At 45.0% G+C, this 25,978-nt stretch overlaps 1 protein-coding gene and 1 long non-coding RNA gene across 3 annotated transcripts in view; one reads left to right on the plus strand and one right to left on the minus strand.

The window, feature by feature from the left end:
• The window catches only part of LOC148453626 (uncharacterized), a 29,395-nt gene extending 27,301 nt beyond the window's left edge, over positions 1-2,094 (minus strand). Inside the window, exon 1 of the long non-coding RNA XR_015874881.1 lies at positions 2,063-2,094. This is a non-coding gene — a long non-coding RNA (uncharacterized LOC148453626). The remainder of the gene's footprint in view (positions 1-2,062) is intronic.
• On the plus strand, positions 1,517-24,618 carry LOC148453627 (ciliary microtubule-associated protein 2-like). Of its 2 annotated transcripts, XM_088461885.1 has the most exons (11): positions 1,517-1,586; positions 2,230-2,442; positions 9,867-9,954; positions 10,450-10,608; positions 10,686-10,808; positions 11,376-11,513; positions 11,580-11,723; positions 20,700-20,867; positions 22,448-22,576; positions 22,949-23,070; positions 24,325-24,617. In XM_088461885.1, exons 4-11 carry the CDS (start codon positions 10,561-10,563, stop codon positions 24,413-24,415), a joined length of 963 nt encoding a protein of 320 aa, XP_088318011.1. In that variant the 5' UTR covers positions 1,517-1,586; positions 2,230-2,442; positions 9,867-9,954; positions 10,450-10,560; the 3' UTR covers positions 24,416-24,617. The 2 variants fall into 2 exon arrangements, with proteins under 2 accessions (XP_088318011.1, XP_088318012.1); XM_088461886.1 differs by lacking the exon at positions 1,517-1,586 and having other exon boundaries at positions 2,206-2,442; positions 10,504-10,608; positions 24,325-24,618.
• The last annotated feature ends 1,360 nt before the right edge of the window (positions 24,619-25,978 follow it).

Genomic DNA, 25,978 nt, shown 5'->3' on the forward strand with positions numbered 1-25,978 from the left:
ACAAAAATAGGGATTTTGCCCATTTTCCACCTTTTTAAAAATGAAGGAAAGTTTTCTCCATTTTTACATGATGGCGATAATATCGCCGAAAAATCGGGTGATTGAATACGGCCCTATGCCTTGTGCCGTGGTTATTTCCTTGAAGTCCACAGAGTGCTGCAATTACTTCATTTGAGATAGATGAGAGAGAGATCTCTATCTATATATATATATATATATATATATATCTATTTGAGATATATCTATTTGAGATACATTATATATATATATAGATATATATATATAATATGCAAATGGCCCGGCACTCTGCAAACCCTAGTCAGGGTATATACCTTGCTCCAGGTGCCCTCAGAGGGTAGAGATCACTCCCCTCAATGAAGTCGACAATGGATCAGCGGCACTCAGGAGTCTTTAAAAGTTAGTGAAGAAAAGGTGTCTTTATTTCGACGTTTCGGGGTCAAGTGACCCCGTCTTCAGGAACACACACAGGTTCCTAAAGACGGGGTCACTTAACCCCCGAAACGTCGAAATAAAGACACCTTTTCTTCACTAACTTTTAAAGACTCCTGAGTGCCGCTGATCCATTGTCAACATATATATATATTATAAATATCTATAGATATATATCTATATATATCCCCAAAAAAACAAAGATATCATAGATATGTTTGTGTGTGTGTATGTATATCTATCTATATATAGATAGATATAAATACACACACACACATATCTATGACATTGTTGTTTTTTTGGGGGGATATATATATATATATATATATATATATATGACAGCTCAGCCCCCCTCTCTGCCAACATTGCCTGCCTACGCAGGTTACACTTACTTTTTGATGCAGGTAATGCTGCTGGGCAAGGGCTGGGCGCTGGGCAATGCGGGTGGAGCGCCGGCGGTTAGTCTGGGAGCAGAGCCGTGAGGTCACACATGGCTCTGCTCCGCAAAGGCACATGGGAAGAGTGGCCGTGACTGGGCACGCGCAGCATACCCTCCGCGGCCATCTTCTCTCCTACTGCAGCCAATAGCCAGAATGAGCTTCTATGCAGACGCTCATTCTTCTGACCTGGCTCACAGTCAGTCACCTGACTGGCTGACTACCGTACTGTAGTGCCCGATCGGAGCTGCAACGGGAGGGGGTGAGGCAGCGTCGCGAAGGGTGTGGGGGCAGCATCAGAGCCCTGGAATGCCTCCCCGCCCCAAGGCGTTTCAGTCGCCCTAGGCATTTGCTTAGTATGCCTAGGGCCGGCTCAGTATTTGTGGGAAGGTACATAAAGCAGTTCATATTCTCTGTAGAGCAATCACAGTAAAATGCACTGACAGGTAGCCACTAGCCAGGGCAGGAGGAGACATCATCTGCAGGTTATGAGGAGACAGGCGCTAACACACACAGGACGCTGCATGGCATCTGACGTCACACCACTGTGCCAGTGCTCTGATTGGCTAGTGAGTGTCATCACGTGATGCGGTAGTAGCAGGGAAGGAGACAGGCGTCTCCGTTGTTATGGTGACCAGGCGCAGGTATGGCGGAGAAGAAGAAGTTTAGTGGAGCTCCCTTCGGCAGCCAGGAGGCCAGGTACAAATGTCCAGCCCAGGACGCACAGGCTGCGGGAATATAATGCTTTTGGGACAGTGGGAAACTAAAGCAAACAGAGACATAACAGCACACCTTGGTGTATGAGAAGGTCTATAATGTTACAGCCTAACTTTCTTTAATGTATCGTTAAGTCAGGGGCGTATCTACATCCAGCGCTATCACACACACACAGCAGCTGGCTGGTTAGTTCTTCTATCATGTATGTGAAACAATGTAGCTGCAGCATGACAGGACACGCTGTCCTGGAGCTGAGCAGCCTAAGCCCGTCCTCCCTCCTCCCTGACTGCTCTGTGTATCGTGTGTGTACTGCTGCTGCGGGGATCACTGATTTAGAGCAGACAGGCAAGAGGCAGCGTCTGCTCTTAGTCACAGGCAGCAGCTTCTATAGCACAAATCCTCCTCCCCAACGCATAAAATTGGCTGGCAGCAAAGTGTTAAACACATAAATTACATACAGTACTTGAAGTTGTCTCTGTCTCTGTCCTCTCTGTCACCCGTCCACTACACCCCACGCTGATTGGATAAGGTCCAATGGTGGGGGTGGGACAAACTTTAAATGACAGGCTACTGGACAAATGATTGCCTGTATAGTGGTGAGTGGACTTGTGCTGTGTGTACACAGGAAGGGAAGTAGAAAGGAATTATGCGTTCCACCTGCACATGGATTCTACTTCCCTATGCTGAGTCTGCATGCTGCATCTGGTTAGACAAGCAACCTGCCAGCCAGGGAGCCCAGCAGCCAGCACCAGCCAGGGAGCCCAGCAGCCTGCTTACCAGTGACAGGGCCCAGCAGTCTTCCAGCCCACCAGAGACCTGCCAGCAATCTGCAACCCAAGTAAGTGGAGTGGGTAGCCAATGATAGCTTTGTCCTTATAGGGCGGTATTCAATTGTTACGCCCCTCGCAGCCCCAGCGGGTTGCGAGCTGAAATGTGCGAAAAGTGACCTGTTTGGGCACCCAAACATCACTTTTCGCGGTCGCGCCCAGCACTTTGGTCAGGGGAAGCTGCTTTACACGGCTAAACCTGAACACTTTGGGCGCGATCAGCGCGAAAAACTGCAACAATTGAAAAGCGCCCTGCGATCTCCTGTCACTTTAGACGGGAGATTGGGAGCACTATAACAATTGAATACCACCCATAGTGTAGTAAGGGGGATGAGCAGGAGGGTAACGGGGTAAGAAGTTTGTGCAGTAGTTAATTTCCTGTGTGCCTGTTATTCATAGCAGCCCCAGATAGCTTCATAAAGAGTTTTTTAGTTCTTTTAAAACTGATTAATTTTGTTTTTATTTGCAAATATTTAAGTTATAATTAGAAAGTATAATTATTCCTATAAAAAGGAGGGGAGCGGGAGGGGGGGCGCAGGTCCTTTACTTTGCCAGGGGTGCTCGGACCCCTAGATACACCCCTGCGTTAAGTAGATGGCTGAAATGAGCCCAAGGTATTTTAAAGGGGAGATAGACAATCATTTATAAAGAATAATAATGCCTACAATAGATAATATGGACAAATAATGTTTAGTAATTGAGTCCAAAATGTGGCAAAATATATGCAATAATGAGAATGTGACAACAGTGGGAATCACATAGATTATAATTGAAATGGCACCAGAATAATAGCAGCATCAATTATAGTAATAGAAGTTGCTTTCAAGTAGAGAACTGTTCTATAATGCCCAGATGTCTCCTGATAAAAAAAAGGTTTACACGGTACAATATTGGTGTAAGTCATTCATGTATAAGCAGCGCAAGAAATAAAGGATAATACTCTGTATTAAGTAAACACACCCCTATTTGCACTTTGGGCCTGATTCGTTACTGATCGCAACTGCGATTATGCACGAAGACGGCCGATTGTTGCGTTTGCATTGCAGTGCGCAAATGTCACTGCGATCGGACTGCGATCGCAGTGACTACACATGCCTATAACAGAGTGAGTGTTTGGGAGTGGTGATTGGGGGGGTGGTCGGCAAAACTCAGACATGCCAGTGCATTTGAACGCCATTACAGTGGCGTGCATAAATGCCACTTCGATGGCATATGCAGCTTGGGATCTCACTGCGTGCGATGAGGTTAGCAAATTCTGACCTTGTGCAAGTGTGCGTGAGGGTCTGATGGTACTCGTTGCTACCGATGATTATGCAGATTTGCAAAGTATTATGGATGTGAGTAAGGAGAAGTGGTCATCCTTATTTTAGGCTGCGATGGCACTGAGATTGCATATTTTCGCTGTGCAATTCGTAATGAATCAGGCTCTTTGACCCTCCACACTGTTCCAATAGTTTGGCATTTTGACATTACACAATGACAAAGTCCATTTATACTGAACTCTACCAATAATGATGTAAATTTGCCTTGATGACCTTGAAAAGACACTTTGAAAATTTTTAGGTGAAATGCCAGTTTCATGTTTGGTAAACAGCGAATCGAATTTTAAATGGAAATATAATTTTTTATGTTGTTGATAAATGTGCACTATTTCCCTAGAGTCTATGTTTCTAAAGCATCATATACGGTTCTTTTACCAAAATAAAATGGGCAGACTAGATGGGCCAAGTGGTTCCTATCTGCCGTCAAATCCTATAGTGTATTTTAGCTAGTGGCAGGATTAGCAGTATGAAAGCTCCCACCCATGTTAATACATTTAAACGTGCAGTTGCAGATATGTTATGCAACTTAAAATTAGAACTAAATGTTTATAGAAAAATAAAGTGAAATTAAACCAACTTAGAAAAATATTTTTTTACCATGAAATGCTCTAGTGCTGTCCTTCTGTTGAGATCTTCCTGTCAGGTGTCATACAACAGGGCACAAAAAGCATTTTAAAAAATATATTTTTTTGGAATAACCGAAAAACTGAAATATGGTCTGGTAATTGATGTATATAATACTGCACCAACACTCATGAAGGGATACACCATAGTCTCCAGCTGAACTCTAACTTCGCACTATAGGGGCTTTATTTACGTAGTGGCAGGTTTTATAAGCTGACACTTCCAGGGCCGGCGCTTCCATTAGGCAGCTTTAGGCAGCTGCCTAAGAGCGTCGGGACCTGATGGGCGGCCCGCTGAGGCTGTCTTGGAGAGAGGGCATTGCCTTCCCTCTCTTAGAAGCCACTATTGCAGGCTGAGACCCGGTGAATCCCAGTGGCGGCGCCCATTACACCCGCTCCCTCCCACCCAACCGCGGAGAAGACAAACTAAACAGACACACATAGAGGGGAATTCAATTAGAGGCGAAAAGCCATATTCACCTGTTTTTTTGTGAAAAATTTGCCTAAAAAAAAATTCGCCAAATTCAATTCCAGGACAATTTCGCCTAAGTGGAAACAATTCTCCAAAAATGATTCTCCAATCAATAGCTGGTGAAAAGAAATGCAAAATCTTTATTTTGGGGTGTAAACGTGGTGAAAAAACTCAGACCCCTTGGGACAGCCCACCAAAGGACAAATCTGCAAAAAAAACAGAAACAAAAACCTAAGAACACCCCAAAAAAGACATGTCATTTTTGGGGTGAGAATTTAAAAAGTGGGGGGATAAACATTAAAAGTATCGAAATAGACTTCTTGGGGGTCCCCAAGTATGGGTCAGGGGTTTTTGGGATTGCAGGTGCATGCAGCAGGTGGATTTTTCACGTTTTTTAAAAGTTCACTTTAGAGACATAAAAACATGCTAGCACCCTTTTCAAGCACCCCAAATTTGACTGGTTTACTTAATTTCACCAAAAAATACAGCTTTATGCCATTCTTCACCACTTTTACAAAGACGCTAATAGCAAGCAATTTACACAACTTAAATACCCAAAATAGTCTTATTAGGGCTATTAGTACACATTTATATTGATTCCCTAGGTTAATATATCTTTTTCTGGGGTACAGACTCATTTCCCCAATTCTTTCAGTATTTTTCGCCTGTTCCGCAGTCGCCTATTTCCGTTTTCGCCTGTCTTGCAATTGAATTAGGCGAAAAGCGGGGACGAGCATGGAATAAATTCGCCTCTGAAACAGGCGAATGAAGCGAACAGTCGGACAGGTGAAAACTACACCTCTACTTGAATATGGCTCACAATGCTAGAGGCTGCGGCAGCTGCCTGGGTCCTGTGCCGGCGATGTCATTGGCCGGCCCAGTCTGCTGCTCCGCCTCCAGTCTTCAATGTTCCCTGAGTCCTGGTGCTATGTATGCGCCCCTCCTGGACTGATTCCGGGGGTGGATGGGGGTGGATTGGGCTGCCGGGACGCCAGGTCAGTTCACACTCAGCCCGCCCTTCAATATCTGATCCCCCTCCATGCGATCAGGCAGCTGGATGCTTGATGGAGTTAAAAAAAAAAAATGGCTGACGGAGCCTTTGCTCTGTCTCTAGCCCCTGCGCCGTCAGCCTCAGACTTCAGACCAGGCAGCAGATGTAATGCAGCACTGAGCCAGGCTGCCAGCGCCCAGCAGCAAACTGCCCAATATTATTGTACAGTACTGCAGCACCAGGTATGCACCAGCAGAAATATATATAATTCTATAGTGTCCTGTGTGGGTGTGTATATATATATATATATATATATTAGTGTCCTAGTGTTCACTCTAGCTCCGGCGGCAGGCAGGGTGCCGGAGCTAGAGAGGGCAACGTTGTGCGCGCGCCCAAAAAGGGGGTGTGTGTATAAGACGCGTTCCCTTTTCGTCATACTTGGGGGCGTGCCCGGCACTTACGGACACGCCGGGCAGCCCCCAAGCGCTGCAGAGAGGGAGAATAGATGCTACCCGGCGTCTATTCTCCGGCGGTGACTGGGTCACCGCACATTTCTCCCCCTGCGGGACACTGCGTCCCGCGGGTGAAGACGGCACCCGCAGGCTGTGAGGGCAGGGCGCTTTTTGCCCTCCTGGAGGGCAGGGTGCTATTTGCCCTCGTATTATACGTGTGTGTGTGTGTGTATAGATATATATAAGCAACAACTCCGGCACTCCTTCACGCAGTGTAACTTGGACAAACAGCCCACACCTTGCTCCGGTGCCTTCCTTATTAGGAGGACAGCACCCCCAATACACACTGTACAAAAAAATAGGCAGCACTCGGAGACTGGATAAGACTCGTGAAACCCTCAGCCGAGGGACTTTTAATCAATCATAGGTCGACCTTTCGGAGTCTTGCACCCCTTCCTCAGGACAGCAGAATAACACAATACAAACAAACAGACATATTTATATCATAACTACTCACCACTAAACAGGCGCCATGCACACCTGAGCTCCGTCCAGCAGCCGCACTTCCGGTCGCGGCAAGTCCGCAAAAACCGGAAGTGACGTCACCCGGGCGGGACCCAGCGCCATGGCAACCTGCAATAACATACACAGTGCGATCGTGAACAAACTTAGTCATTATCATAATGCAATAGATCCATAAAGTGTATATATCTCAGCACATGTACACTGTGTAAAAAACATAAGATCTGCGTACAAATATCATGCACAGAAAGGATTATACAAACTTTGTTGTGTATAAAAAGTGATACTTACAAAAAGTGTAAAGTGAATACACATACATATAAATACTCAAATAAAATACACATATTCTAACGTGGACATATAACTAAAGATAAAAAATGCATTAGTAACACTATAAAAAACATTTTGCCACTAATGACATTGCCTCTTATTGTCATCAATATGACAAGTAAAAAATCAATACTACATAATGGAGAAATGGAGCCATCTAGTGGGCACAAAAACACCACTACTACCAAATTTAAATGCATATACAATCCTTAATGAACATATTCATGTCATAGAAGATCCACAACATTGGCATATAAAGCCATCCAAAATTACACAAATTTATAAGAAATTAATAAGACCCAAAGAGTCATTTAACCCTCGAGGAAAAAGAGTATCCAATCTACAGATCCACTGTGTCTCCAATTGCAGGAGTTTCCTTCCTCTATCACCACCCCTTAGTGACAAGGGTACATGGTCAATAATCTTATATCTGAGGGTCGCTATACTGTGTTTGTTATGCGCAAAGTGGCGTGCTACCGGTTGTTCACTACCATTAGTGGAGATAGCTGTTCTAATTGCCGATCTATGTTGAGCCATTCTGATTTTAAATTGGCATTCAGTTTTGCCTATGTAATATAGGCCACATGGGCATATAATAACATAGATGATGAATCTAGAGGTACATGTCAAAGGCCACTTAATTTTATATCTTTTCCCCGAGTATGGATGGAGTATGGTATCCCCGGTCTCAAGATATGAACACGTCGTGCACCCTAGGCACTTAAAACATCCATCTTTACGTGTCAAGAAATTGGGCTTAGGCATAGGTTTTAAAAAATTTGTCACATCAGTTTTAACCACCAGATCTTTGATATTTCTCCCTCTGGTATAGCTAGGTAATAGTTTAGTATTGTGCAAACACTTTAGCTCTGGATCAGATGTAATAATGGGCCATAACTTCTTAGCTCTTTTGTTGGTATATTTGCTCTTAACATCGTATTCATGGACCCATGGTAGCTGATTTAGCTTTTTGTCCTTAGGATCAATTCTCAATAACTCTTCCCTACTCAGACAATGCTTTTTGTCTAGCCTTAATCAATTCTTCCACCGGATACCCTCTCCTCTCAAATTTTTTAGACCTGATATCTAATTGTCACTTCCGGTTTTTGCGGACTTGCCGCGACCGGAAGTGCGGCTGCTGGACGGAGCTCAGGTGTGCATGGCGCCTGTTTAGTGGTGAGTAGTTATGATATAAATATGTCTGTTTGTTTGAATTGTGTTATTCTGCTGTCCTGAGGAAGGGGTGCAAGACCCCGAAACGTCGACCTATGATTGATTAAAAGTCCCTCGGCTGAGGGTTTCACGAGTCTTATCCAGTCTCCGAGTGCTGCCTATTTTTTTTGTACAGTGTATATATGTATATATATATATATATATATATATGTGTATGTATGTAAAAATGCGATGTCTGTCAGAAAACAGCTACAGGCGGCACTCCACGGTCTTTATAAATGAAGAAAAGTGACTTTATTCGCCAACGTTTCAAGACCTGGGCGGTCTTGTCATCAGGGTGCAAAAGTGTGACAAATAAGGAAGCTTACCTTAAATAGCGGTGTATTAACAATGGTGTCCATGAACATCCTCAATCCTGAATATTCAAAATATTCTCCAGTACAAACAGGAATTAGATAATCAACTTTTGGACACTGCAGTATATATATGAAAAATTAACATATGACCCTACTTTAATATATAAGTCGGAACTGGATTCCACTTTACACACGGCGGTACTTAGTCAGCATCTAAGTTCTAATCTGCTAAACAACTGGTGCAACCATTTCCAAGAGTCCCGGTGATTTATACAGACTCTCAGCCGCTGCTGATTACACCAAACACGCAGCAACCGGCTCCGGCGGCTGTGTGTTTGGCAGTGTGTAGCGCTGACCGAACTCCGTCCGGTCAGCGCTACACTTGACTCGGGTATAAGCCGAGGGGGTACTTTTTCAGCACATTTTTTGTGCTGAAAAACTCGGCTTATACTCGAGTATATACGGTAGATCACCTGTGCTCAAGCATGGATATCCTTAAAACATGGACTGTATGGCGAGTTTGGGAACCTCTATCATATGGTCAGGAAGCAATTAGTTACTTATGTAGAATCAGTCATGGCTTGCGGTCACTGGGCCTGATTCATTACGGATCGCAAATCGGCCGATGGTACGTACTTCGTATGCATTGCAGTGCGCGTACGTGAGTTAGCATTGCGATCGATACAAAGCCATCACAGACTGAAGGACAGGAGGGTGTTTGGGGGTGGTGATGGAGGAGTGGCTGGAGAAACGTTGGCGTGCCTGTCCGTTTGAACGCCGTTGCATGGACGTGCATAAATTGTCCACTGCGACGGCATACACAGCTTGAGTACTCACTGCGTGCAACGAGCAATTTGAGTAAGGTCATACCTGCTGTAATTGTGCGTGAGGGGCCGATGTTACTCGATGTTCCCGATGTATACACAGCACTGCAAGGTATTACGGATGTGACATAGCGGTAGTGGGCGTCTGTATGTTGGCTGTGCGACGGCATTGCGATAGCTTTCATTAGCATATTGTTTCAGCACACCTGTGTGCGTAATCGCAGCCGCGATTGCAATAGTTATCCGTAGTGAATCAGGCCCCACTGTTCTTTAATGTTTACACACTTTTTAGCCACGAACCAATGAGTGAACAACAAATACATTTTTTTACATAAATAGTTACATTTAGATTTTCTATCTTATCCCATAGATTTGATGTATCTGCGGTTTATCCTGAATTTAAGAAACCTGGTTCCTACACACAAGTACCTTACTGCAAGAGGGCAACTTCAGAGACAGTGAGTACATATATGATACACCACTGGCTAAGAAACTCTAAAGAACATATTTCATAAAATATTAGGAGGGGAACATGCAGTAGCCAATGGCAACTACATAAATTAATTTGTGTCTCTAGAGTCCTGTAAAGTGATATCTGGTTGGTTGCTGTGGATTGAAACAGTTCATGCTCATTGCACCATGTTATTAAATAAGATCTAGTTGATGAAGTTGATTTTAGATTCAAGAAAGTTTATGAAAGATGTACAGTTCAAGGCTACATCCGAATAACAATAATGTCCTTTTAGAGGTCACAGGACACCACTTACCCCCTCTGTCCCTCATCTACCTAAGCCTCTGTTGATTGCAGGGCTGTATTTTATAGGGTAAGACTGGTTTTCTCTATATGTTTTTCTTGAGAAAGAAAACATTTTTCACGTTTTTTCTTATTTTTAAGTAAGAATGTGAATGTTGGACATAAATTGTATCTGTAAAAAGACTGTGATTTAATCCAGGCAAGACGTTTAGGGCCTGGAACCTATAATCCCTATAATCCTTTCGTTCTGGAGCGAGTTGCATCTACGCCTGGATGGAAAAGAGCAGAAGAAACAGAACGGCTGACTGTGATGCCTCATGTCCTGTACAAGGAAACATGGGAGAGGAACCGTTTGCTGGTGAGGTGAAGCTGTAATTTACACTCTGGGAAACATGAATCAATTTTCTGAAACGTTTGTATGCTTGATTACTTTAGAAGCAAAACATGGGGCCGGGTCGATACAACATAAAGTCATTTCTGGAGCTAATGGAAAAGAAACCTGCCAGCGTGCGAGGACTGTGTAACACTAAAGATGTGCGATTCAAGGACGAATTAAAGGTAGAGCATGTTAAACAGTGATAGAGGAGTTCTAGGAATATGCACAATGATCCCCTACACATTGTGGGTCAGCCAAACTGTAGGCTAGTTCTAGGTACACACTGTGCATTTATGGGACCGATTAACCAATTCCCAGCCTAGTGCTGCCGGCGAACGGTCACAGTAATATAAGCATGCCCTGGCAGCGCCCCCTCTGTTTTACACGGTAGCTTGACCCGACGCTGGCGAAGCAAAGTATTTCCATTTTTGCATGTCCCCGTTGTCGGGTACAGTGTAACGCAATCTGAATAAATTACAGTAAGCTGCCATCTCCATAGAGATTTATAGGGGCGGGGGTAAGCCTCACAAACTGATTTCACTGGTGCTAATCTGTTAATAATGTAATAAAAGCACAGAAAAGCCCTTTGGTGAAAACACCAGAGAAAGGACTTTTCTCCTCTTAATAAATAGACACCTGAATCAGTTCTGTACCCCCTTCCTGGCAGTGTGTGAATGATGTCACATGCAGATGAATGTTTGCTATGTGATCTATTTTGTTCATGATTCCTGTTTCTGTCCTCCACACAGAATTGTACCCCAGGACCTGGAACTTACGGCAAAGCAGGGAATCCACACACACTCCTAGAAGAGAGGGCTTCAGAGTCTGCCAGCTCCAAGGGTATAATGGACAGCGAAACGACTAAATGTGGCTCAGCAAGCAGCAATGTAAGTGATTATGGGATGAGAGGGGCCGTGTGTCATTGCTTTCCTAATGCACTGCTCATATTTCAGGAATGTGTGCCGGGACCAGGAACCTACAACCTAAAATGCTCCATAGATGAAACCTTGAAGCACGTTGTGGGTAAAAGAGGACCTTATGACCTATTCACCGGGCCAAGATCACAGCACATCCTGTACGGACACTTTGCTACACCTGTAAGTATGCTACAAAGTGGAACGCTTCCATTAGAGGTCATTGAATGGAAGATGCTGACCACATATAGTATGTACATGTATAAAACTGAATATAAGAAATTAGGGAACCAGTATATGACGAACGGTACAGGAGGTATACAATAGTATATGCCTGTACTTTTTTATTTTCAATTATTATATAAATGGTATACTTCTCTTTAAGTATTGTTTGTGATTTATGGCTATCATGTAATGATCACAATATTCCCTTGTTTAAAAAAATAAGAAAAAGCAATCTTCTCTGTTCTGTGGCCAACTTGGAAATCCAGAAGACTCTGGGCCTGATCAGAGATGGGTGATAATGCACAGACTGCGACTCTGCATGCAGCGGCTGTGCAATAATATGCTTATGCCACAGGTGGCGTCTAGTTTAAAATGACGCCTACTGTATGCATTGCAGATCCGAGGGGTGCAGCATCGGCTCACTCTGTGGAAACATCTGCCATCTGAGTAACCCTGTGTTGCAAGACGCAGACACTGGCCACGGCGTGCCTCAAAAACGGGGCCGACACATCTGTTTTCAAGACCACCCAGTCCCCAAACTGCCGCAGCTTGTCATTCATGTTGTGGCTTAGGGGGCACTGCTAGCGATCTCTCAGAACGAGATCTGCACATGCACAGATCTCACACCATTGGGTTTGCGTACATCTCTGAATAAGGCAGATCTGACCATCAGGAGGTGAGGTTGAATAACTGCACCCTATACAATACAATACAGTACAATAAAATACAGCCACCCACAAGATTTTATGACCTCTTGATCAAAGACACTGCAGGGGTGGTAAATGAATAAATTGTATGTGGAAATTGCCAGATTTGGCCAACTTTATCTGGAGAAACTTGTAACATTGTAGGTCAAATTGGTGTTATTATTGTCCCACTTGGTGCAGTTATGGGTGGAATGTCTATAATTGTTTACGATTAGGGAACTAATACAGAAAACAACATTTAAATTGTTTATTTAAAATATATTTATGCAGCAGGCTCCATAGGGTATCCACAGGGTTACCTTGGGTTATAGTCCTGGCTTGGCCATCGGGCACCACACAGTTAACTTTGTGCTCCCAGCATGCACTGGGCCCCCCTCCTATAACCCCGCCCCCAGGCCAAGGCACCTCAGTTTCAGTTGGTACCCGGCCATAGTCGGGTCACTGCATGGGGGCTGCTGGCAAAAACAGCCCCGAAGTTAAGAAGACTGCAAGTGCGGCTAGTGGGGACAGTCCAGCGGAAGCCCCCACTACCCCCACCTACACCCCTGCTGGCGCTGAGCCACCGGTACTGAACCAGGGAACTCGGCAGGCTTTTCTGGGGGTCCCAGCTAGCAGGACTGTGGTCAGGTGCACAGGGAGCAACAAGGTAAGCACAGGGGGCGTCTGCGGACGGAGCCCACTGTGGCACAGTCCAGTGTCCTCAGGGCTGGGGGCTACCTGAGGGGTGCAGTTAGTGGAGCCAGGTACTCATCCTGCGCTACCACTAGACCACCAGGGATATGGGGCTGGAGCATTAAGGAAGCGCTCCAGCATCCTGAGGGTTAATGGCCTGCCAGAGAAGGTGCTTTTCCGGTTTTAGACTATGGGAAAGACCCCTCTCTCACTGCACCAGCTGCCTTTCTACTGAGGCTTGGCGCGCTGGTGCTTGGGATCCTTCCCCACGGCTCCGCCTACAGAACGCACGGTGGCCATCTTGGATGCACAGCAACGCTGAGTAGGAATGTGGAGCCTGGGTCCCCCACCATCCTACCTCTCCTACAGCTTAATGTTTGGTCAGGTAGCGCTATTCCCACTTCAGACTTAGCATCTGAGTGGTTGATGATAGCGCTGTTAGTGCAGGCATTTATTTCTGCACAGTATGTGACTTTATGCTAGCAAAGCTGTATATTTTCTTCTGTCATCCATTTTTACTGTCCCTGTTTTCTGCTCTGTTCTACCCTAATTGGTGCACACTACTGTCAGGGTGGATATTAAACCTCACAGTGGGTAGTGTTTTACTTACTGTAAGGGGTCATATACTAACATATCTGGTAGTGAGGATTCCGCACATAGTGCTACCCCCGGTTCACTGTTCCAGGTGTAACATGTGTGGGGGAGGGAGAGTTTCCGCAGGATGGGATATGCAGCACTTGTTTGTCCCTGCCTGTCACCCCTGTAGTGGCCAGCACGTCCCAGGAGCCTCCTTGGGCGGCGCTTAAACTAGCTGTTAAAGCCTTGGTAGGGCGATTGTCCGCTCCTCCTGCGTTCCATCAATTGGGGTTCACGCATCAGGCGGCAGTCCCTTCCCCTGTACTTGGGGCACCGGGGCAGTTGATGGTGGCACAGGGTCCTCCTCCTCAGAGGCTGTCCCAAGAGGAACCTGCCTGGGTGAGCACTCTGGACCTGATTCAGACCCGCTCGCAAGCGCCGGCTCTGACGTGCGCACGCGTGAGACCCGGCTTAGTGACGAGCGCTCCGTTGCTCCGGGTCTTGCACCAAAACGGGGCGGCTATCAATTTTGATCGACAGCTCGCACCATTTTGGAGGCGTGGCGGGGGGGTGGCTTCACAAACTGAGGCGTTCCCAAGCGAACGCCTGCCGTTTGTGGGTGGCCCCACTGACATCACCAGTGATGTCAGTGGGAGAGCTTCCGGCTCTATTAGAGCCGGAAGCTCTCTGAGGCTTGCGTCCACAAGACCCTACCACAAGCCCCGATGGTCGCGATGGCCTGGCCGGTCGCAATAGCTGTGGGTGGTCACCCACAGCTATGCGAGTTGCCTGGAGGCCGCACAAAAAAAAAAAACGCCCTGAATCAGAGCGAGCGCTCTTTCAGAGCATCCGTCTCTGAATCAGGCCCTCGGTCCGCCACAGTACAGAACTTAACGGACGTTTTGCAGGTGCCCGCTCTACGGCCTGCTGAGAGACCATTAGTAGCGCCACTGTTACCACATTATGACGATGATGATGTCAGATGAAGGGGAGCTCCCGGAATCTGACTCGGAACGACCCACTTAAGCGGTTGAGTATAAGTGCAGGATTTATGTATCCGGGCTAATTAAAGCTTTCCGCAGGGTTATGGAGGATGACTGTCTCCCTGAGACTGCATCGTCTTACGCATACTTTAAAAGGTAAGGCGTCAGTTTTTCCTCTCTGGTCAGCTGGTGGACCATATGGAGGAAGCGTGGAAATTCCCAGGCAGAATGTTTCAGCCCCAAAAGAGACTCATATTCTTATCCCTTTGCAGAGGATTACTTCACTAAGTGGGACACCCCTCCTCAGGTGGATTCCCATGTGACACGCCTGATTAAGAGTGCAATCTTACCCATGCCGTCTATGTCCTCATTTAAGGACGTTTCGGACCGCAAGGTAGAGATTTACTTAACATCCATTTACTCTTTGGCCGGGGGATTCGCCAGACTGCTCATGGCGGTCTGTTGGGTGGCTTGGGCCATGGAAAAATGGGCTGATGCTTTTTAATCGTCATTCTCCTCTGATGCTTCTGAGGAGCAGACGGTGCTGGTAGTATCCGTGATTCTGCTACTTATATTAGCGAAGCAGCGTTGGATGTTAGCCTGCTTACTTCCAGGATTTCAGCAGCAGCAGTTTCGGCTTGCCGATCGTGGTGGTTACGTTCTTAGATTCCACGTCTGCATTCAAAGAAGGGCCTGGAAGGCTTGCCGTTTAATGGTCTGGTCCTCTTCGGCCCAGACCTGGATAAAATTGTAAGTACATTGGCAGCTGCAAAGTCTGCATGTCTGCCATCGCCTCAGGCTCCGTCTAGGACTGCTACTTAGGCTGAAAAGACGATCGTCCTCAAGGTAAGCAGAAGGTGCAGTCTTTTCCCAGGCCATCAGGAGCCACCAGGAAGACACCCTAGTCCAAGAAGCGACCTTGGAGTGCTAGACGCCTTGTCACCAAGCCTAGGGCAAACTCTCAGCATGAGTTGGGCCTCCCCTTGGGGAACCCCTAGGGTGGGAGGCCGACTTCTTTGGTTTGCCCAGCACTGGTGGATGATTATCACAGACACCTGGGTCAGAGAAGTGGTTTCTCACGGGTACGCCCTCTCCTTCAACAGAAGGCCTCCCCATCAGTTTTGTTTCCTACACTCCGGAGGTAGGCCTTCATTCCACAAAGGCTCTGGAAATCCAGAAAGTGGTAAGTTCTATGCTCCAAGACGGGGTCATAGTTCCAGTCCCCCCGTCCCTCAGGGGGATGGGTTCTTATTCCAATCTCTTTTTGGTACCAAAACCGAACGGTTCTGTCCGTCCTATTCTCAACTTCAAGGCTCTCAACAAGTCTCTGAGGGTCCCTCGGTTCAGTATGGAGACTCGACGTTCCATTATATTAGCTATGGAACCTGGGGATTTCATGGTGTCCCTGAATATTCAGGATGCCTACCTGCATATCCCCATTGCTACGGCTCCTCAGAGGTTTCTCAGATTTGCTGTATTGGATCACCATTACCAGTTTCAACCGCTGCCGTTTGTTCTTTCCGCGGCTCCGCAGGTGTTCACCAAGGTAATGGCGGTCATGGCGGCTCGCCTGCGGTTACAGGGGGTTCGCCTGTTACCTTTCATGGACAACCTGCTTTTCCTAGCAGGGTCTCCGGAGGTACTTCGCAATCATCTGCAACTGACAATATCGGTGTTGCATACTCACGGCTGATCGATTGGAAAAAGTCCTCACTGATGCCATCTCAGAGGATGATGCATCTGGGAGCACTGTTGGACTCTCAGCAGCAGAGAATCTTCTTTACAGAGGAGAAGATCTCAGCCCTACATACCAGGTTACGTTCCTGTCTCCAGGGTCGCCAGGTGTTCATTCACTTGGCATTGAGATTACTGATTTCCATGGTGTCGACATTCGACATGGTGGAATATGCCCAGTTTCGTTCAAGACCTCTACAGAGGCTGATCCTCTTCAGATGGGATGGATCACATGGTCGGATTAAGGATTCTGCCTTTGAACCTCTATACACCCCTGCCTATACCTTCTGATATCCTGCCTATAAACCTCTAAGGACGACGCTATTTTGCGTACGCAGTTATACAGTAAATAAAGACTCCAGACCTAGAACCTGTGGTTCCAAAGCACAAAATATTATTCAAGCAAAAGTACAGTCAGTTACACGCTAGTTATAAGTACAAATTTAGCGCAAAGGAATTATACAGACCCAAGTACAGTTATACATACGCAGCGCTCTGGACAGATGTAGGCATCAGCAAGAAACCCCTCGTCAATCAGCATTCAGCACGAAGACTCGAAACCCAGGGTCAGAGCACACATATTTATACCCTCCAGAAATAGACAACACAATAGAGAAGTTTGTTGCTAATACCATTGGTCCTAAAGGAGAGGGCATATGTTACAAGGCATTTAACAGGTTGGTTCAAATATACACAGTCCAGCCTCTAACAACTGGTGGTCTCTGGTTTCCCACCTCATGCAAATCCTAATGGTTGGTCATATAATGTTCATTTTGTTGCTTGAAGTCTCTGCGGTCCATAAGTTGAGAATGCCTGTTGCGATCTCTACATCGATGTTACCGGAATACTGTTGAGAGAGTATGCATCAGTACAATACCAAACATGGCTTACTTATCACATATAAAACCTTAGTTACAAAATAATCTTTATTTCATAGCAATTATAGTAAATGTGCATACTTGAATCTTATACCTTAAAGCGTTTGGAACCTTGTATGTGAATATGTAATGTGTGAGTATGTGGGGTTTGATGTAAAGACGCTAGTTAGGTTTATCTGATTTGGGGCAGATGTGCACGCATGCAGCTAATAAACAGCGTTCGCATGCAGGATATTGTGCATTCGCTACTGAGCGTCATGTTAGCAGCTTAACTGTGCATAATGTGCGGTGTTCATGCATGAGATTCCATACGGCAGTGTTCATTCCAGGAGTACTCAACTCTGAAGCGGACTTCCTCAGTCGACACGATGTACATCCAGGGAAGTGGTCACTTCACCAGGAGGTCTTCCAACTCCTGGTGGACAAATGGGGTTTTCCAGAGATAGATCTCATGGCCTCCAGATACAAATGCAAGCTAAGAGTGTACGGGTCCAGAACAAGAGACGCAGAGGCTCTCCTGGTAGACGCTCTGTCGGTTCGGTGGACCTTCCAGTTTGCGTACCTGTTTCTTCCTTTCTCCCTTCTTCCTCGGGTATTGAAGAAGTTCAAGCAAGAGGGAGGCATGATCCTGCTGGTGGCTCCAGTGTGGTCGGACGTCACTGGTACTCAGATCTTCAGAGTCTCTCCATAGACGCTCTGTTGCTGTTTCCTCAACGTCCGGACCTGTTGTCTCAGGGTCCTTGTGTTTACACGGATTTGAGTCGTCTGTCTTTGACGGCGTGGGTCTTGAGACATCCATGCTTCGGAAACCTGCTTCTGCCAGGATTTACCACAGGGTATGGCATACCTTCTTTGAATGGTGTCGCCCCAGGGGGTACGATTCCCAGGTATTTCGGATATCCAGGGTTCTGGCTTTTCTCCAGGCAGGATTAGATAAGGGTCTTCGTCTAGCCTCATTGAAAGTACATGTTTCCGCACTGTCTTTGTGGTTTCAGTGGAGGATTGCTCCACTCTCGGATGTTCGCACCTTTTATGCAGGGTGCTCTTCCCATACAGCCTCCCTTTGTGCCTACTGTGGCTCCTTGGGAATTGACCTCCATTTGAACTACTGGGCTCAGTGGATCTCAAATGGCTCACAGCTAAGACTGTGTTTCTCCTGGCTATTGCTTCCGCCAGGAGGGTGTCAGATTTGGGGGCTCTTTCTGGTTTTTCACAGCAGCAGGGCAGTGCTTCGGACTTGCCTTGGGTTCCTGCCTAAGGTGGTCTATAGTTTCCACATTAATGGGGAAATTGTAGTGCCGGCCTTTAACTCACAAGACCTTGTGGTACGAGCTCTACGGTTTTACCATACCAGTTCCCTTAGGAAGTCGGACACTTTGTTCGTCCTCTATGGTTTCCATAAGAAGGGTTGGCCGGCCAACAAGCAAGCGTTGGCCAGGTGGATTCGCATGGCGATTTCTGAGGCTTACAGTCATGAGGGCATTCCTGTTCCGCCCTCTGTTACTGCTCATTCTATGAGGTCTGTGGGTCCATCATGGGCAGCTCCTTTCTGCACAGGAGCGCCCCCACCGTTGAGGATACTGCTTTGGGAACTCCCAAGGTATCCCTGTGGATACCCTATGGAGCCTGCTGCAGAAAATAAGAGAGATGGTAAGAACTTACCTTTGTTATCACTATTTCTGCAAGGTCCATAGGGTTCCACAAGGAGCCCACCCTGTCGCCCTGTGCTTCATATGGGTCTGGTTCTGGTCACCGATTTTCCGTCTCCCTGTTGTGAGAATGTGATTCTTGTGTATTCCAGACTTCCTTCTCTCTTTTTCTCTCCTCCTATGGCCTTGGCTTATTACTGAATTGAGGTGCCTTGGCCTGGGGGAGGGGGACCCAGTGCATACTGGGAGCACAAAGTTAACTGTGTGGTGCCCGATGGCCAAGCCATGACTATAACCCAAGGTATCCCTGTGGAACCCTATGGACCTTGCAGAAATAGAGATATCAAAGGTAAGTTCTTACCATATCTCTTATTTTATATTATTTATATATATAATAATCTCACAAGTTTCACACTATGGGGCCGATGAGGGGTTGAATGTAAGTTGGATGCAGTTATACGCTACTGTGCGCACAGGAAACTAATGTGGTTGATCACCTGTTTGCAGAGCTGTACGCATTTATTTATTTACATTTAGAATATATAATGCTACGCTTTACAAAGAACAATTCAGTCCTTCACTGCCCCAATGGTTCTTACAATCTATGGTCCGTATCCCATGAACATACATACACACTAGGGTCCTTTTTTATCAGAAGTCAGTAAATCTACGCTATGTTTTTTGGAGTCTGGGAGGAAACTGGGAGAGCCGAAGGCCTTGGTCAGGAACTGAACTCCTGATCTTGGAACTGTGAGTCTGCAATGCTAACCACTATACCAACTGTGCTGTCCCATCTGTTCAGCCCACTGTCCCTATGCATTTGCTCGCTTTCATAGACACCATTGTTATGAATGCACCAGTCTGATAACAGCCATATCGCTGTGTACACACTACTCTGCATAGCACGCAATTCTGTTGATAGGCCTGCGAAGCGGTCATGCGACTGAGTTGCATAGGACTCAGCTATGGAGCATACACAGCACAAAAACACTCAGAAGCCAATTGCAAAACAAAGTTACGTTCAAATCTGCATCGGCCCTTACATTGGGTTTCCTGTTCTTTGGAGAACTGGACACAAACTGCCTCATCTTTTTTGCATTTACTTTATAAGCATAGATACTGTTTTACATACCATGCCTACCTATAAGATTAGTGCTTTGAGTGGACATCAGGGACATGAATATCCACAGGATTTTTTTTTTATGCAAAACTCGGCCTTTCTGCTATCAGTGCTGCTACGCCAATCATGTGCACAAAATTCTACTAGGGTCGACCAACAACGGCTCTGTTATCCATGGCTAATGGTTTCAAACCATCAGTAAGAAACCATCAATGATTGAGCCATCAATGGTTTAACTCTGCGCATGCGCTGAACACAGCCGGCATTAGCCATTTGGATTTTGCCATTGATGTTCACCATTGGTGGCCTCCGATTGACGGTAAAACTAGTTATGATCGACATCAGACCATCGATGGTTGCCAATCATCAATGGTCGATGGCCAACCCTAAATTCTGCTTCTAGTATTCCTGATTCAATACAGATGGAGGTTAAAAATATGACTGAATGTGCTAATAGAAGTGTATGAAATATATTCACAGTGCACATGATATAGCTTCAGAACATCACGTGCTAGACTCAACCCACCTACATTCTCCCAAAAAGGCAAAAACAAGTGGCCAGAATATGGTGGTTATTCTGTGTGTGTATTTATGTCTGTTTCATTATATCCCTAGGAATGTTATCAGACAGAGCTAGGATACTTTGATGCAAAGTCATTCATTGAAGATCTTGAAAATGATCAAAAAAAGAAACATGGCAAGTTTGGAACAATTCATCGCTTTCCAAAAACTCCAACGGACAGGATATTCTACAGCTCGCTTGCCCACTGTCCCCGGCCACTTGTCAGTATTCAGGATTTGATTATCCAGTACAAACCATTTGCAGGATGTCTGCTTCAAAATCTAGCCTGTATTACCATGGAAACTTGGATGGGTGTGAATGTATACAAATGCACCCTTTATGCAAATGTACACAACTATGGATGGGCCATATAATATGTTTCCATTACTTAATTGCATATTAAGACTTAGCATGATAAAATAGTATTTTGACTCCTGGCTGTAACAAGTGTTTTGTGCACTAACATTCCTGTAAGCTCAGAATTTGGGTTTAGTTGGCTGAATCCCATGGATCTAAATGAATCCCAAATGTTTGAGTTGCTGTTAAGGTCCATCCAAGTCTCCAACAGAATCCTGAATTTGATACATTCCTTAATACAAAATGTATGTACTGTACATATAGAACACAGCTTTCCAGAGCTGGTTATTTAAAAGGACTGCACATACAGTATGTTAAAGATGGAAGGAACTGAGGGGCTAAATAAGGCATTGGAACTGCTGTGCTGGTGTCTATTGGGCAGCATGAATCGTGCAGAAATGATATATTGGGGAAGCTTATACTTGGCCATCCCACTCTTGCGTCTCATATATAATTATAGTAGCCCACTGATGCTGGCTGGTGATCACGTACTTTCATGCAAGTGCTACACCACATATGCTACATAAAGGTAAATGAAGACACTAGGGGATATATTTAATAAAGTGAGAATTTTTAGAGGTGGATATGTTGCCCATAGCAACCAATCAGATTCTACTTAACATTTAACTAGAATCTAATAGTTAGAATCCGATTGGTTGCTATGGGCAACATCTCCACTTCTAAAAACTCACTTGAGTAAATGTACCCATTGAGCCCTATTATGAGTATGTTCCAATGCCGATATTCTCGCATTGGTCAATGTTTTTTCAACTTTGCATGCGTTTAAATTTCAGCTTGAGCGTCCCACAGTATGTGGGTACAAAGTCGCAGGACCCAATGATACCTTTGCATGGAATCAGAAATGTATTGGGCATTCCTGAACGGTAACTGGGAGGTGGCTCTTCTGACACAGGAAGATGCATCTTATGGGTGTGTTATGGGAGTTTTGCGGGTGTGTCGCAGGAGGGGTTTTGGAATCAGATGCTTAATTGCGTGCATTGGAGGCCACACTCTGACGGAGAATCTGCACCTAGCAGTGACGCACCAAGCAGTAATGTAGCACCTACAGATGCACAAAGTGGCTGTCTCAGTCCTTGCACATTCCTGCGCACGGCTGTACACCAAGTGCTTATTGTAGAATTAGCATAAAGTCACAGGTGAGACTGTGACAGAAGAGCGCAAACACGTACGCCACTTTGTCTGGCTCAGAATCAGTCCCTAGAGGGAGCAATAAAGTGCACATGGTTAGTGGGGTGATCTGTGACAGTCCTCCTAGTGACTAGCTTCCAGCATCAATACTAATGACACCTAGGCAATAACATCTGCAATGTTTATGTACGCGCAGCAAGAGTTCTTACAGGAAGTGTCTGTGCGGCCTGTTATGCCTGTGTTATACTAATATACTGTGTGTCACTGCATCTTGATCTATTGTTTTTCATGATAGCATTCCCCAGGTCCTGGTTCCTATGATGTAAAATCAGTGTTCGCTTCTGTGAGGCAGTCCTCGGTTCCCTTCCTGACCTCTGCTAAGCGATTTGACAGAAAGTCATGCAGAGTCCTCTTTGGAAGTAATGTAAGTTTATTGTGCATAGAATATAGATGTTCTTTTTATTTCTGCATTACTGGTGCTGACTCGGCCTAAGTTAGCTCTTCCTAAGATTTTGGGTTGCTCTGCACAAACTTACACAGTAACTCCCTGAGATCTATGGGTATTTCGCACTCACATTTACAGCAAGCTTTTTATTTTTTTGCTTTATAGTATAAAAATAGTTTCAAATACTTTTAGCATTTTCCTTCTGTTCGCCACGTTTATGAATATGGACCCTGAATTAGTACTGTCTTCAAATTGAAAGCTTATGTCTTAGACAGAGTATTAGAACCTCCGGATTATCCAGTCCCCTTGTTTCTCACATTCAGTTAATCTACTGTACTTGTCACATTGCAGAACCCAGTCGGCGTTGGTCGATACGATATCAACAAACCCACAAGTGGCCAAACTTACCGATCCGCATTTCTCTCAAAAACCGCACGCTCTTTCTCTGATCGGGAAAAAGAAAAAGCTTTCAAGTGAGTTACAATTTGGTTCTTTTGCATTCAATGGTTAACATACCCTAGTACAGTGGTTCCCAAACTTTGTTTGGTACATGGTCCCCTTAGGTCCTCAGCATTTTTTTCACAGCATCCCTAGGCCAGGGGGGAGCTATTTACTAAGATCAAGTGCATTCCAATCAGCTCCTAACTGCTGTGTTTGAAAAATGACAGCTAGGAGCTGGTTGATTGGTACTTTAGCTTTGTCCACTTTATCTCCATCTAAAGCTTAGTAAATAGACTCCTCCATTAGCTTCGAGGTTCTGTTGGAACCTTGTGCACTAATACAATGTGGGTCCTATGACGGGAATTCCTAACACGTTTTTTCTTGCACCCCATAGAGGTGCAAGCAAGAGTAAGCTAGACTTTTCATCAGTAATAACCTGCTGTGTGCACAGTTGGAACTTCATACTTAAATGAATCTCCCCCCAAAAAAACATAGGGGGAATAGCTGGGATGAGGGACAATGGGAGATATACCCACAAAGGATTGACAGAGAAACAGGTACATATTACATTTTGGAGATAGAGAGGGACAGATAGGGACACAGAGAGGGAGCAGAGATGCACACAGAGGATGTGACAAACTTGGGTGGGTGGACCAAAGTCAGGGCTGGACTGGTGAAGAAGAGACAACAATGAATTCTCCCATCAGGACAGGAATCTGTGCAGAGCGCTCATTCACCCTTGTTGTATTGGCAGCAAATATTTGGTGCTCATTAACCTCTTCTCACTTTGCTGCACAGAGAAGGAGGGAGGAGAAATGAGAAGACAGATGGGGCTGTACAGCACAGCCACACACAAGTAGTGCAGCCTGTGTAATTGGCTGCACTCTGACGTTCTAAGGCTAACAGGTAGCACATGGCCCAGCCTACAAATATGGTGGCCCAAGTAATTTATTTGCACCCCAGGTACCACAGAACCCAGTTTGGGAACCACATCCTTAGTATAATATATACTAACATGTGATTAGCAACCAGTGGGCTCACTGAGGCTAAAGAGCTCTAGATGCTGCCTTTAATTTATTCAAACTGTACTAGAAAAACTGATTGGTTGCTGAGTTACAGCAACTTTTGTGTTCTGTTATCTGTGCATCAGTCTCAGAAATGTCCCCCTCAGTAGTGTATTGTTTATACATCCTCTTAACATGTAAGTTGTGCCCTACAAGAAGATGGACTTGAATTCTCATTCTGACGGCCATTATATTTTCTAATTCCACTGTTTGTTGTTCTAGGGAACGGATCCAGAGATCACACAGTACTTTGCCTGTTCAGCCATTAGTAGCACCGGCTAATGGTCCTCTACTACAATCTACTACTACATGAGAGAGAGGATGAGGCTTACCGGACATCATTTTGGCTGAGAACTTGAAATGATGGATAATCTAATGTTTTATGTGTTAAGAGGAACTGTGGGAATTAATCATTAACATCTTAATGCAAAAATCTGTCTATTGCTATTAATTGCACACGTTACTCATTTTCATCAGGATAATTGTTATATATAGTGGTCTGTTTCTTATATGTTCCAGGAGATATTCAATAGTTATTACCTCTTGTTATTTTATGAAGCACTCCCAGGTTTTCCAACAGCTCAATTCATAACACTGTCCTTCAGTGTAATTGAGGGATTCAGCATGGATGGGTAAATGAATTAGAGTCCTATGAGGGAGTAGTCACTGCTGTTATCTTTCAATAATAATTGTTGGCAATGATATCCCCCTCCGATTAAATAACTTCACCATTGACACTATAACAGATTTATATTCAACTCATAGGGTGCTACCGCTAATAACTACAACATGATCATGTTCAATGAAATGAGAAAGGAAGTTATACTATGGTGGTGTACATAAGTAACCCACTAATTATATACTGCAATACAAATTTTAATGATATATTAAATAATAATATACTAAAAGCCCAACAAACAAGAAAAAGAGGTAAACAAAGGAAAGCCATAGTAAGTTTTTCAGCGAATAGAACTCACAGTATTATGCTTTAACACACTAGAAGGATCCAATTTTAAAACCACACTTTATATACATGAGTGCCTCCAACTTGAAGTATAAATGAATGACAGCACAGTAGAAGCAGATCTCACTACTTGTACTTATGTGGATGACAAAGGAAACGAATCTGAGGAATCTCCTAGTGGTGCAGGACATAACCCTGCTCTCTGGTAGGAAGATGTGCACTACTATGGTTGGAGAGAACAAAGATTTTATGCAGGGCTATATTTTATTGTTGTAAATGTGAGTGTTTTTTATGTGAAAAATGTATCTGTAAAAGGCAGAATACCAGATCTGTTGTTTCCCTTCATTTTCCACCACAATCGCAACCAGAACCAGAACCAAACCCACCACTTATTAAATGTACCCCATGGTCTATAGAGGAGATAGTTCTCCTACACAAACTACAGGGTCAATGCAGAGTTGAACGCAACTCTACCGCAGATGCTCCCTCTTTACGTGCATGGAAAAGGATGCGTATGTTCGCCTGGAAGCAGAGCTGTACGCATCTGTGCTCTGCCCTGCCCACTATCCATATGCGTAGCTTATTACTTATCAACATCAGCTCACACGTGCACCAGCCTATACTTGGGGTAAAAGAATTGTCTGAATTAGCTGTATTTACGCTTCCATCCAACTTTGTATAGCCTGCAATTATGCACTGTAAGGAAATGCAAATATTCATACCACATAAATTGATATACAATTAATTAAAAAGGAGGACTTATGACTGTTAGAGGGAAATGAATCAGACCCTCTAAAGTAGGGGTGGGCAATAAGCGGCCCCCCAGCTGTTGTAGAACTACAAATGCCAGCATGCCCTACTAAAACTGTTACAATGCATGCTGGGATTTGTAGTTTAACAACAGCTGGAGGG

The sequence above is a fragment of the Taudactylus pleione genome, unplaced genomic scaffold (genome assembly GCF_031769625.1).
Source record: "Taudactylus pleione unplaced genomic scaffold, aTauple2 ptg001123l, whole genome shotgun sequence".
Lineage (NCBI taxonomy): Eukaryota > Metazoa > Chordata > Amphibia > Anura > Myobatrachidae > Taudactylus > Taudactylus pleione.

Bases quoted from the DNA above. Each gene is read 5' to 3' on its own strand.
- LOC148453627 (XM_088461885.1), top strand. From the start codon at position 10,561: ATGCCTCATGTCCTGTACAAGGAAACATGGGAGAGGAACCGTTTGCTG. The intron at 11,514-11,579 runs GTAAGTGATTAT...CTCATATTTCAG, and splicing joins GTGGCTCAGCAAGCAGCAAT to GAATGTGTGCCGGGACCAGG. The intron at 22,577-22,948 runs GTAAGTTTATTG...GTCACATTGCAG, and splicing joins GAGTCCTCTTTGGAAGTAAT to AACCCAGTCGGCGTTGGTCG.